Raw genomic sequence first — 12,756 nt, 5'->3', positions numbered from 1 at the left:
ATTTTTTTTACCATTTACGAAATTTCGTAAATATCGAACTTTTTTTAAGGAAAATTTCGGAATTCTTTTAAATATCGAAATGCAAAAAACCCCAAAAAACGAATCGATTTTAGAAACAAATTTTTCCGTTGTTACCCAGGCCTAATAGATAGAACTAAACATTTCTTGGAGCTCCATGAAAAACACTGGTTTCAAAAAGGGCTCCATGACTGAAGAAGTTTGGGAACCCCTGGTCTAAATCACAGTTAGTGTGTACATAACATCATCTATAAAAGGCTCCACCTTCTCACCCACACAAACTACCCAGCACATTGCAGAACTGTGGGCATCTGATATAGTCTCTGAAATAATGACTACTTTGGAATTAACTTTGTAGTGCAGCCAAGAATATCACACAGAGTAATATGTCCACAGAGTTGACATAAGAAAATGATTTTATTGATGATTTGGATGCTGTAAGTGAGATGGATGGAGGAAGGAGTTCACACTTCTCCAAAGATAAGTCTTTGAAGCCTTATGTAAGAAAGGGGCGGAGAAACCTTGCCTTTAATGAATCTTGTAAATGTATTATACCCTTTGCACTATTTAGTTGAGGCGCTGCTATCTTGTCCTTCATGGTGGTGTATTGGGACGGATGACTGCAGGCTGCTTTTGTCATCCAAAGAGGTTAGTCTTCTCCCATTTTTCAATAACTTGTAATGAAAAATGATAGCTTAAATCAATCCTGGATATATTGATCTATCATGGGCATGGTCAACTCTTGTCTGAGTTAAGCAAGTACAGTTATTACATCAATTAATGGCATATATGCTGAAAGCAATGGCTCCTGAGAGCAGGAGCCAGCATGGCTTTATCAAGAACAAATCCTGCCACATTAATCTTTAAAAAAAAACTAACTAGTTTAATGGATAGTGGAAATGATGTGGAGAAATTTCCTGTGATATTTTGATCAGCAAACTGACTAAATATGGAATAGATAGAAACACTAAATATGGAATAGATAGAAACACCATCTGTATTTCTAGGTGCAAAGATTACTGCAGACGCAGACTGAAGCCAGGAAATCAGGAGACACGTACTTCTTGGGAGGAGAGCAATGTCCAATCTTGATAAAATAGTGAAGAGTAGAAACATCACACTGGCAACGAAGATCCGCATACTTAAAGCAATTGTATGCCCCGTAGTCACCTACAGATGTGAGAGTTGGACCATAGGGAAGGCTGTGCGAAGGAAGATAGATGCTTTTGAACTGTGGTGGTGGAGGAAAGTTCTGAGAGTGCCTTGGACAGAGAGAAGATCCAACCAGTCCATACTTCAAGAAATAAAGCCCTACTGCTCATTGGGGGGAAGGATAATAGAGGCAAAGATGAAGTACTTTGGCCACATCATGAGAAGAAAGGAAAGCTTAGAGAAGACAATTATGCTGGGGGAAATGGAAGGAAAAAGGAAGAGGAGCCAACCAAGGGCAAGATAGATGGATGGGATCCTTGAAGTGAATGGATTGACTTTGAAAGAGCTGGGCGTGGTGACGGTTGACAGGGAGCTCTGGCCTGGACTGGTCCATGAGGTCACGAAGAGTCAGAAACCACTGAACGAATGAACAATAACAACAGAAACACCGTCAGGTGAAATGTCAAAAGAAAATGTTTCTAGAACATGGCCATACAGCCCAGAAACTACACAATACCCCAATAAAAATGTAATTTCCAAGAGAAGTAGCCTCCCCATGTTCTGCACTGGTCAGGCTTCTCCTGGAATGTCATAGTCAGTTCTGGGTGCCTCATTTGAAGAAAGATATAGATAGGTTGGAATACACTTAAAGAAGAACAAAACATGAATGAGAAGTTGAAGGACTTCAACAGCATGTTCAGCCTGGTGAAGCTAAGAGAACATAATCATACTTGTTAAATACCCCAAGAGCTGCCACAGAGAGGAAGGGGGTGTTTTATTCTCTGCTGCCTCATAAGGTTGAACTAGGTCTAATGCTTTCAAGTTACAAGATGGCAGATTTCACTGAACATTAGAAGGAACCTTTTAAGGATGAGAGTGGTTTGACTGAAACTCGTTGCAAAGAGAGATGTTGGACTACTATCTGCTGGGGATGCTCTAAGTTGGACATCATATTGAACCAGAGGTTGAACCTTAAAAAATACAATAGATATACTGTCATTGTGACATTACACAATGAAATTAAATGTCTTCCCCAGCATATACCACAACACAAAACACCCATCCCTCCACATTCCAACCACCACCAGACAGCCTCCAATGCCACGTCAATGCGAAACCATGGAGTTCAACATATCCACAGCTGTAGAATAAAGGCTATCTCTCAGTCAGTTTCTCCTTGTCTTTGTCACCTTGTATCATCTGCCAGGTGGCTATAATTCAAAAAAAGAATATGCTGGGTGAGATGGATCGCACAAGTTTTAACTCTACAAAGACGCTCCTTCCCCTTCCTTCCCTCACCTACCCTACCTATGTTTATTTTTATTAGTTGCAAAAAAAATTTATTAGTTGCAAAAATGCCAGGAACTTGAACCCATGGAGCTGATATCACATATCATATCACATGGTTATCATCTCCTGATGATGCCACTGACCACAGTAGCTTAAGCAGCAGTCACAGACACATCTAGCATGCAACTCAGATATGGCACATCCAGTCTGGCACAGTTTTCATGGCCGTGCTCTCACCATGAGTACCTTCTGCCTCACACCCTGAGAAACTGATTAAGACCTGGGAACTCTAGTCTCAACGGAGTTAGTAGAGTTTCTTTTGCTTGCTGCAAAGGAGTAATTCTAACACATACACACACACACGTGTGTGTGTACAAACTCTAAAAGAAATTTGTATTGCCCAGATTTCAGGAAACCCAGTGGGATGGGGTTTTAACTGTGTTAAATGATAAATTGGTTCCCTTGAAAACTCAGGATCATTTGACAAATCTAGCCTTGGCCTTGAGTACTTAGGTCAAATCACAGGCAAACAACATACAAATAACTAACAGGAATGGCACATGCCCTAAATGTCACTATAGGAAGGTAAGGTAAATGGATGCATCTAAGCACTAATATTATTTTCCAGAGTAGCTTTATTTCCCCACTAGTGACTTATGGGGATCAGAAGGAGCGGTGTATATATCTAAACTTAATAAGTATTATTTTCAGCTTTCAAAATGAAAGGTGCTCCCAATTTAAACAACTTCTTCAAAACTGGCAGTCAGAATGAGGTCACTGGCCTTGAGGTCCCAATGTAATGTGACAAAAGTTATCACTAACAAGCGGCAATTCTTCCCTTCCAGGTGAGAACGTTTTCTCCTTCTGTTCACTGAATCTTCTGACAAGCAGGACAGACGGTCAAACAACTCAACAAGTGCCTCTTTAAATTCAACACCAACATGGAGCCGGGCTTGTTGAGCACTGATGAAGGGATGAGACCAAGGAGATTGCAAGGGGAGGCCAAGAAGAAACAGGAACCAAGGCAAGTGCCAGTAAAATGTGCCGTCTGTATGCAGTGATACCTTGAGTTTAATTTGTTCCATGACTGAGCTCTTAATTTGAAATGCTTTTATTCCAAATCGTACCCCCCACTGAAATGCTATTAATCTGTTCCGCCCAAACCTCCCCACCCTATTTTACTTGTTTTTAAATAAGAAAATGTACTTTATAAATAACAAATAATGTATAAATGCACATTCATATGGAACAATAAAAAGAAATATCAACTTTAAAATGGTAGAAGAACAAAGCTGTAGCAATAAAATAGAACAATTTAGAGCAATGAGATCCAGGCCGAAAATGAGTCCTGTTAAGTGAGTGGCCGGTTCTGGCAGCAGGCCTCCTGTGGACCAGTGAACCTAGCAAAATGAAGAAGCTAAACCCAATGTTCCCCAATCAAGAAATCTCACCAGTTGAAGAAGAAGCAACCGAGGTAATTTTATTTTGATATGGCTGGAAAAGATGACAACTTAGGGTAAGCTACTAAAGGAAGCTAAGATACTTCATACAGGCAAAAACATGCAATTTATACAGTGGAATCCTTTGTATTTCCCTTACGTCCCAGCTGGAGCCGGCTTCACCATGGTTGGTGGAGCCAGGTTGATGTCATGGCCAGCTGGGAGGATTTTCCTGGTGAGGCGGGAATGTGGCACACATCAGCCAATCAGAGAGTGTTCCCCGCTCCCCATGTAGATTTCTGCTCTCCAGTGGCTGATGGGAGGGCAGTATGGTCCAGGAGACAAAGGAGTGCAAAGTGTTCTGAAAGGATTACCATTGTCCCAGCCTAGGGACAGAACAAAGAGGGAGGCCTCTCGTCCCATGTGTTTTATGGAATGTTCTTTTGTATTGGTGAATGACCCATTAAGGTGGGTGAGGCACCTACAGCGCCTATGTCCATCGTGGTCCATACCGAGCATTGTCCAAACTGACAGGATTAGCAAATGCAGTCCTGGGAAAGGGGAAATGTCATCTTGGGGAAACACAACATGACCTCCCAGCATCAAGGCAGTCATGCCAAGTGCTAAATTGTCTTTCATTTTGTCCAAGTAGATGCACAAAGGACAGGTGGTCCAGCATCAGAATCCTGTTCCCCTATGCACAATTGGGTCTATGGGGCCAATAGAAATGGATTGGCCCTGGAGATGATGGGTGTTTGTGTCCATTGTATATAGCTGATGCTCAGGGGAACTGCTGGAGGGAGTTCCTGGGTTGTGAGGTACTGTTGAAAGGTCACCTGGGTTAGATTGGTGGTTTTGTTCACTAAAAGACATAGAGATATAAAATATAATGCACACATAGTGATCAGTGGAAACTGGGGGTTCCCAGCTGAGGGAACTGGGGTATCCACGGGAGTGAGGGTTGGCACAATATTTACTGGGGGTGAGATCTGGTGAATGTAAGAAAAGGGTGTGACGGTGCGACTGGCACCACCTATATGTAGAACTGTAAGTTGCAGGATTTGAACTGTTGTATCATGCCTGATTTTGCCTTTTTACCCTGTAAATGTGTAGTTGGATTGATTGGTTATTTATAGCTGTCAATCAATGTTGTTTGCACCAGTTAAATTGTTCCTCCTGCTCAATTGTTTGACCCCACCTCTTCCTAGAGAGCAGGACAATGTTTCCTTTTCCATTCCACCATCAAACTTTCTATCAGATGGACGTAAGAGAGAGACTTGGCTCTGAAGCCCTTGATTAAGTTACCTCTCAGCACCAATTCTGAGGTTCTTACCCTTGAGACTTATGCTTCATGTTCAGATCAACCTGAATGACATTGAGAAGTCTCAAGCGCCTTCAAACCAGTTCTTTGGCACCAGAGGAAGGCTTTGTGCTTTCAAAATATAGGCCATTGGAATTGGGGTTGTGATTATTCCGATATTCACAGCCATTGAGAAAGAGGGACCTGGAAAAGCTTCTCAGCTGCAAAACTCCTTGGACCCAAGACAACCAGAGACTGTAATGTATATTTTCCTTTACCCCTTTGAAACTTCCAGCTTATTGCCTTAAAAGGATAACTCTTTGTGAACAATAAAACCTATTTAGAGTTATCTACAGTGTTTTGGTCCTTGGAAGTTCCAGTTTCCTAAAGGAGGTCAAGAAGCAATCCCCTGGGGAGAGATGTCACATCCATGCCTCTTTCACTAAGAGTTATAGCTCCCAGGTGTGACGGCACAAAGGGGAAGGGAGAGCCCCAGTCTGAGGGCCATGTAGGCCATGGGGTTATGTGGCCACTAAGGCAAAACTGGAAGAGAAGGACAGAGGAGGCAAAGAAACAGATGTAGAGGACAATGCACCATAGTGCACATGTATTAAAGAGTTACTTTTTAATAGAGCTAATAAAACAGGGAAAGTCTGTTGCTAGAACTCTCTCGGGCACTGGAAGTTGCTGCTGGGTTCCTCCGTATTCCCGATTGCCTGCATAGCCCATTCTAGTGGAGCCGCAGGCTCCAGCCCACTGCGGCTATCCCTGCGGTGGTTTATTAATAATTTGACCTGGGCCGGGGGGTGTCCAAGCTCAATATCAGCAAGGAAAAACAGAGCACAAAGTGAAGAGGCAAAAGCTTCATTTTATTCATATTGTACTCATTCAAGCCTCCCTCCCTCTCTTCCTTTTTCCCTCTCTCTCTTCAGAGAGAAGCCAAATATACCAGGAATAAAAAATGACCACACAAAATCAAATAACCCAAAGTTCCTCACAGCTGACAAAAACAAAGCAGGCTGCAATTTTTCAAAGTGAACAAGAGTATTAGGCACGGAGCCCTAAAGTCCCGAATCCTCACACTAACATTCCCTCTAGAGATAGGTCTAGAGATAGCTCTTAACTCAAAACTCTGCTCTAATGTCAAAGTGGAACCTTGGCCAAGTGACAGCTTTTAACTCAATATGCTTTGAAGTTGGGACACTTAATTATTTCCTACCTACAAGCTTAGCATGTAAAAGATATACACAAAACACAGAAGGAAATGGCCTGGTAACGAAAGAGAAGAGAAGCAAAGTAAGGCACCAGTTCTTAAAGTCACATAGGAAGTCTAATGAAACCTAAATAGAATTGAAAAAGTTCATGGAGGAAGGCAGCTAGTCTTTCATGAACAGGGTAGGAGTCTGATACACCTATTTGAATGACAGCAAATAAAATAGCTTTAAGGAAAATAAGAAAATCATAGTATGTTTGCTAATATCTATCTTGAAATCCCACAGAAAGATGAGCCAATTTCTATTGAAACGGAAAGTCTTTACTGAAAGCAAGCCCTTGCTTGAGTGAGTATATTTTTCTCTCTTTCCTGGTCCTGACAGATAAAGATAAAACATAAGAGGGACACTGTATGAAATGAATGTCTCTGGAGCTCTATAGGCTTCCCAGATAACCCTAGACAAGTTATTTTTATTCCAGTATAGATGATTTGCAAGCACATGGAACATTTCTTAAAGGTGTTGCATTATCCAAATGATCTCCTTTTAAAAAGCAGTATGGATACATAGACACTATAGAACTGATGCAGTTTGACACCGCTTTAGCTAGTATGGCTTAATGGTTTTACAAGGTCTTTGGCCTTCTCTACCACAGGAAGTCGGTGCCTCAACAAAGTGAAAACTACCGTCTTCTGCTTCCAATTATGTAGTCTATTTGAATTCTTTATTAGCCGAGACACCCATGTACACAGTCGTCTCTTTTTGTTATCTGAAGATTTCCAGTGAACTGCTGGCCTTACAAAACTCTCCCTTTACTTCTTGATCCTAGACCATATTTTCATATGAGATTGTTCCATCCTTACAATCCCAGGCAATCATCTTCATAATATATAATATCTGGATTCACAGGTGCTGCCAGCAAGCCATAGGACTAAACTCAACCATTTAATATTGAATTTCCCACACAAGCACTTATCCACTCAGAATTAACCCGGTTGTTTGTTTCTCTTTTCCAGTGAGCTTCTGGAAGTGCAAGATTTCCGCACCGTCTACAACATTTTTGTGGCAGTACTCTGTATTTTCATTCTTAGGGCAGTCCTTGTGGATTTCATCGATACAGGACGGTATGGTTCTTGAGTGAGCCTGAGAACCTTCTTGCATTGCATGCTTAAGAATGCTTAAGCATTCCAAAATAGCCTATCAGATGAAGAGAGGTTTGGATATATTTCAAATAATATTAAAAAAAAACAGAAACAATACATTTTTTTAAAAAAATTAGTTATGTTGGTCAATGAGGAAAGAGTTCAAACTTTGCACTGATGCAACAAACATGCTATAAAATTTTGGGGGAGAGACAGTCCCAGTGAGAGCACAGTATACAAGAGCCACATATCCCGTATAGCAGGTAAAGCAGGCTACGTTGATGTCTCTGGTAAAAGCGAATTAATGTGGCACAAAGCAGGTAAACCCTGCTTGGTCCGGAATTAATTAAATATCCCTTAGACCTGGACTCGTGCACATGCAAAAGGAGTAACAAGATGCTCCGATTACTCCTCTCCCCTAAACATTAGATCTAGCTCAGCTAAAGGCTAAGAAAACAAAATAAGAAGCCACTCTGCTATTCTTACATGCAGAGCACAAAAAGGTCAAGAAGACTTCTGAGGGAGACCGATCCATAACTCAAAAGAGAGAATCTCTATCTGACCGGGTGCCCTGAGAAGACAGAAAGATGGTGCAAAGTCTCTGGGAACTGAGCAAGGAAATCAATTACTCTCTAGCCTCAGTGGAGAGAAACATTAGAAGTGATATTTGATCACTTCAGAATAAAATTAAGGAGACAAAGGAGGAAACCCGGGTGGCAAAAAAACCTGTCCTTGCAGCCCAGAAGAAATTGGAGGAAAATGAAACTAAAATAAATCAGCTGACAACAGGAAGACCGATTAAGAAGACGTAATCTGAAACTTTCAGGAATTCCCGAGTATGTGGAGGCAAAGGACATCGAAAGAAAATCTGGTGAGCTAGTTTACAAGTTTAAATATACCAGTTAATGGAACAGGCATTGAGTAGGCTCACAGGATTTATAGACCGGGAGTAAGTGTTGGATATCCAAGAGAGATAATTGTTGCTTTTACAATGGAGAACATGAAGGACTTTATTTACAGGGAGCTTAAGAAGATAAATTACTTGAAATTTAAGGACAGTAAGATTATAGTGAAACAAGATTTTTCTTCAGAGATTGTTCAAGAAAGGAAAAAATTGCTCCCTTCACTAAGAGAATTAGGAATTAGATTCTCTTGGGGATATCCTTCAACAATTATTATCTTCAGGGACAGGAAGAGGTACAAAGCAAGAAATCCAGAAGAAGGAGAAAACCTGATGGTGCAGCTGTGAATTGCCAAAGAAATGGGCCCTCAAGAACAAAGCAGCATGAAGGTGGAGGACGATCCGGAATAAGGTTCTTCTCAGTGTCTGGAAGGACTTGCTTTGCAAAAAAAGGGAAAAAGAAGCTGACAGGATGGTTCAAGGCAGATATTTAATGAGTAAAAAATGTTAAATGTGATATAAATCATATAATCTATGTTAATTGGTATAATTTGACAGAAGTAAAGAGAAAGGGTGTTTGGGTGGCTGGGCTGAAAATGTTTAAGAAAGGGGGGAGGGATTTTGGAAATGCAGGAGTCAAATATACAAGGAGAGACAGGGAGGATTTCTCCCAAACACAAGGTCTCCACTCTCTACCTTATAGGGGAGGGGGACCACAAAAGCATAAATCAAAATAACTTCCACGTACATAAAATAAAACTGAATGATTATGGTTATTATTAAGATAATATATTTAAACATAAATGGGCTGGCATCAAATGTTTAAAACTTAGACTACGAAGCTTAGCTAGGGCAGAAGGGGCTCATATTTTGTGTTTACAGGAAATTCACAAAAATAAAAGAGACAAACAATCACTCTTGAATTCCAACTAATGGGAAACAGTGGCTGTAGCTAAAGGGACCAAAAGATCAAGGGGAGCAGCAATTTTAATGAGGAAAAATATAAATATAGAGATTCTGGATCAATTAGAAGATTAAAAGGGAAGATACATATTCTTAAAAGCCAAAATAGAGGATAAAAATTTACAGTAGCAAATATATATTGTCCAAACCAGGGGCAAAGATAATTTCTGAGAAAAATTATGCAGAAACTCCAAAACGTTTATGAAGGAGAAACTGTATTAACAGGGGATTTCAATTTAGATATAAATCAACATAATACAATTAAATTAAGTAAATTGGAATTAAGAAATGCTTTCGAGTTAGCTAAAAAAGAGTCCAACCCACATATTATTCTAACAGACACAAAAATACACCCGTATAGATTTTGTAATGATGAGGGAATCTAATAAATTAAAGATTAAAACATACAGACACATGGCATCTGGATTTTGGATCATGTCCCAATACAAATCAAGATAGAAATTAATGCAGAACAAAGAAACAAAACTTGGAAATATAACAGCTCAATCCTAGTGAGGAAAGAGAATAAGAAATACATAATAAAACAAATTCAAAACTACTTTAATGAAAGCAGGGGCTTAGCTCCAGAAAGTCCAATATGGGATGAGTGTAAAGCTATAATAAGAGGCCACCTCCTCTCATTAGAAAAATAATGTATTAGGAGAATACTTTAGGAAGAGAAAAGGAAATATTAAAGAACTGGAAGTCCTACAAAGACAACAACAGGTTAAATACAATATACAAACCCAAGACTAAATAAGAAAAATGAAGGAAAATTTAAAAGAATCAGATCTCTTTGCAATGTGGAAAAGAGAGAAATTAGTAAAAATGAATTCCAAAGACCTAACAAAAACTTATTACAAAGGATAGCAAAATATTTAAGAGATATGCAAAACAATAAACTTGCATGCAACTCAGCTCAAATAAGGGAAACTTTTGCTACATTTTATCAAGGGCTGTACAGAGAAGTAAATAAGGGTTAAGCAGAGGAAGCAATACATTCAAAATTAGATGAGGAAGAGAAACAATTGTTAAATTCTGAGATTTCAATTGAAGAAATAAAAGGAGTAATAAAAAATCTAAAGAAAGCCAAATTTCCAGGATGGATACACAGCTAGATTGTATAAGGAATTCACAGAAATCTTGAGCTCTGAGTTGTATATTTTATTCAATCATATTTTGAAAGGAGAGAAAGCACCTGGTACCTGGAGGAAAGCCGAAATTATAGTTATTTTGAAACCACAGAAAGATCCAAGGGAGACAGTATCATACAGACCAATTAGTTTATTAAATCGGGATTATAAAATATTTGCAAAAAAATTAGCCAATAGGATTGGAAATACTACCTACAGAACAATATGGATTTGTTAAAGGCAGATTTATTGGATACCCAATTAGAAATATTATAAAGATAATGAAACATAAACAACAAAAGAAACTAGCTCTCTCAAAATTAGATATACACAAGGCATTTGATTCAGTAAACCATGGATTTATTTATTATTTATTTTTGTGGGAGGTTATGAAGAAATTTGGTGAAGGAGACCCATTTATTAAAGCAACTATACAGAAAAGGAACAGCTACTGTCAGAATAAATGAAGGAAGAAGGCTGTCCCCTCTGATCATTGCTCTTTGTATTAGGAATAGAGGTGTTAGCGGATAGAACAAGAAATAGTACAAGGCTTGAGGGATATAAATTCAATTGGGGATTGGAGATTAAATTAAATCTTAATGCTGATGACCTTTTAGTGTTATTAACCAACCCTCTAGTAGGAATAAGATAATTAAAATTATACTAAGTGATTATGAAAGAAATACAAGAGTGGGAGTTAATATAAAGAAATTGGAAATTGTATGTATTTCAAAGTAAATAGACTAGAAAAAAATGGAAATAGATAAAATAACAGGAATAGATATGGGAAAAGAAAAACGAAAATATCTGGGAGTGACAATACAAAAAATCATTAAAAAGGTGACAAAGATTAACTTTAAAGAAGCATGGAAAGGTTAGAAAAAAAATTTATCTGCAAATGGTATAGGACACCAGCTTAACTAGCAAATATGGGAACTGAACTAAGCTCAATGTGTTGGCATTGTAAAGTAGAGAAAGGCTGGTATGCACATATGTGATGTGACTGTTTAAATGGAACAGCTTTTGGGATAAGATAATTTAAAAATGGGGAAACTATTCAAAATAACAGTTCAAGTCAACATGGAATTTATATTAATGGCAATTATAGGGAACAAAAACATTGCTGCAAAGAACCAAAATCAATTTAAAGTAGGAAAGACGGTAATAGCCTGGGGATGGAGAGATGAAAAAAATGGAATTTGGAAAATTGGAACAACAATTTATTTGAGCAAGTCCAATTGGATATTATTACATGTTTAACCAAAGAAGGTTCACAGGAGGACAAAACAGAAGTAATTAAAGAGAAATGGGCAATTTATATGAAAAGGGTAGAAGATGGCGAAGCCAGCATAGATATTGCACAAAGATTAAGAAGGTTGTGTTCGTGGTTAAAGATAAAGATATAGAGGAAAATGTGGTATGGGGTTCGGAAAGGGAGGTGGGAGAAAAATATAATGTGAACGAACTTGTAAAGAAGGTGAATAGATAATATAGAAATACTTGACCACAATGTAAGCTCACAATAGACATTTATTATATGCCCAAATATTATGTTATCTTGTATTCATTTTTTTAAAAAAAATATCCTTTAGACCCAGTCCTTCCTGAATGTCCCTGGGTCTAATGGGGTATTGGACCTGTGGGGATTCACTATTGGGTAGTCCTAGGACTACCCAGAGGTCAGTCCCCACAGCCATCTCAAAACTTTTGTGCTCCTGGGGCCAAAATATATGAGATGGCAGCCACCCCCTCCCCCAAAATAAGCTCTTAAAATGTAAAACAGCTTACCAGGTTGTCATTAAGGTATTGCTGGAGTCCTCCTGGTGCATAGAACCAGTACCTTAATGGCAGCCTGGTAAGTTGTTTCACATTTTAAGAGATTATTTTGGGGGACTTCTAGTTGGTCCCATGTCATCCTGGTAGGTATTGGGATGGCATGGGGACACACACATCCCGGGAAAACCTGGGTTTTTTGAGTGGGTGTGGGGCCTCAAATCCACACCAAAGTGGATGTTAAAAACCCGTTTTGGCACAGATTTGAGTGCAGTCTGGAAGCACTCTGATTCTGCATTTTGACTGAGATGACGTGCTTTACCTCCTCACCTCCTCACTGATGCAAAGATGTCTTCTACTACTACAGCGTGTTTCAATTTGCAATTGAAAAGAACGTCCCAGATGGTTGTTACCATTTGAGGATCATGAAAGTG

General features: G+C 39.1%; 1 protein-coding gene across 1 annotated transcript in view; it reads left to right on the top strand.

Annotated features, from left to right (window-relative positions):
* Window positions 1–587: 587 nt before the first annotated feature.
* LOC132767704 (sterol O-acyltransferase 2-like) overlaps window positions 588–12,756 on the top strand; it is a 30,992-nt gene continuing 18,823 nt past the window's right edge. Inside the window, exons 1-4 of the mRNA XM_067465564.1 lie at window positions 588–666; window positions 3,306–3,484; window positions 6,699–6,758; window positions 7,427–7,534. Coding sequence (XP_067321665.1) covers window positions 3,402–3,484; window positions 6,699–6,758; window positions 7,427–7,534 — 251 coding nt within the window. The 5' untranslated portion in view covers window positions 588–666; window positions 3,306–3,401. The remainder of the gene's footprint in view (window positions 667–3,305; window positions 3,485–6,698; window positions 6,759–7,426; window positions 7,535–12,756) is intronic.

Source organism: Anolis sagrei, chromosome 2, assembly GCF_037176765.1.
Source record: "Anolis sagrei isolate rAnoSag1 chromosome 2, rAnoSag1.mat, whole genome shotgun sequence".
NCBI lineage: Eukaryota > Metazoa > Chordata > Lepidosauria > Squamata > Dactyloidae > Anolis > Anolis sagrei.
Note: the sequence above shows the minus strand (reverse complement) of the source record. Positions and strands in the feature narration are given on the sequence as shown.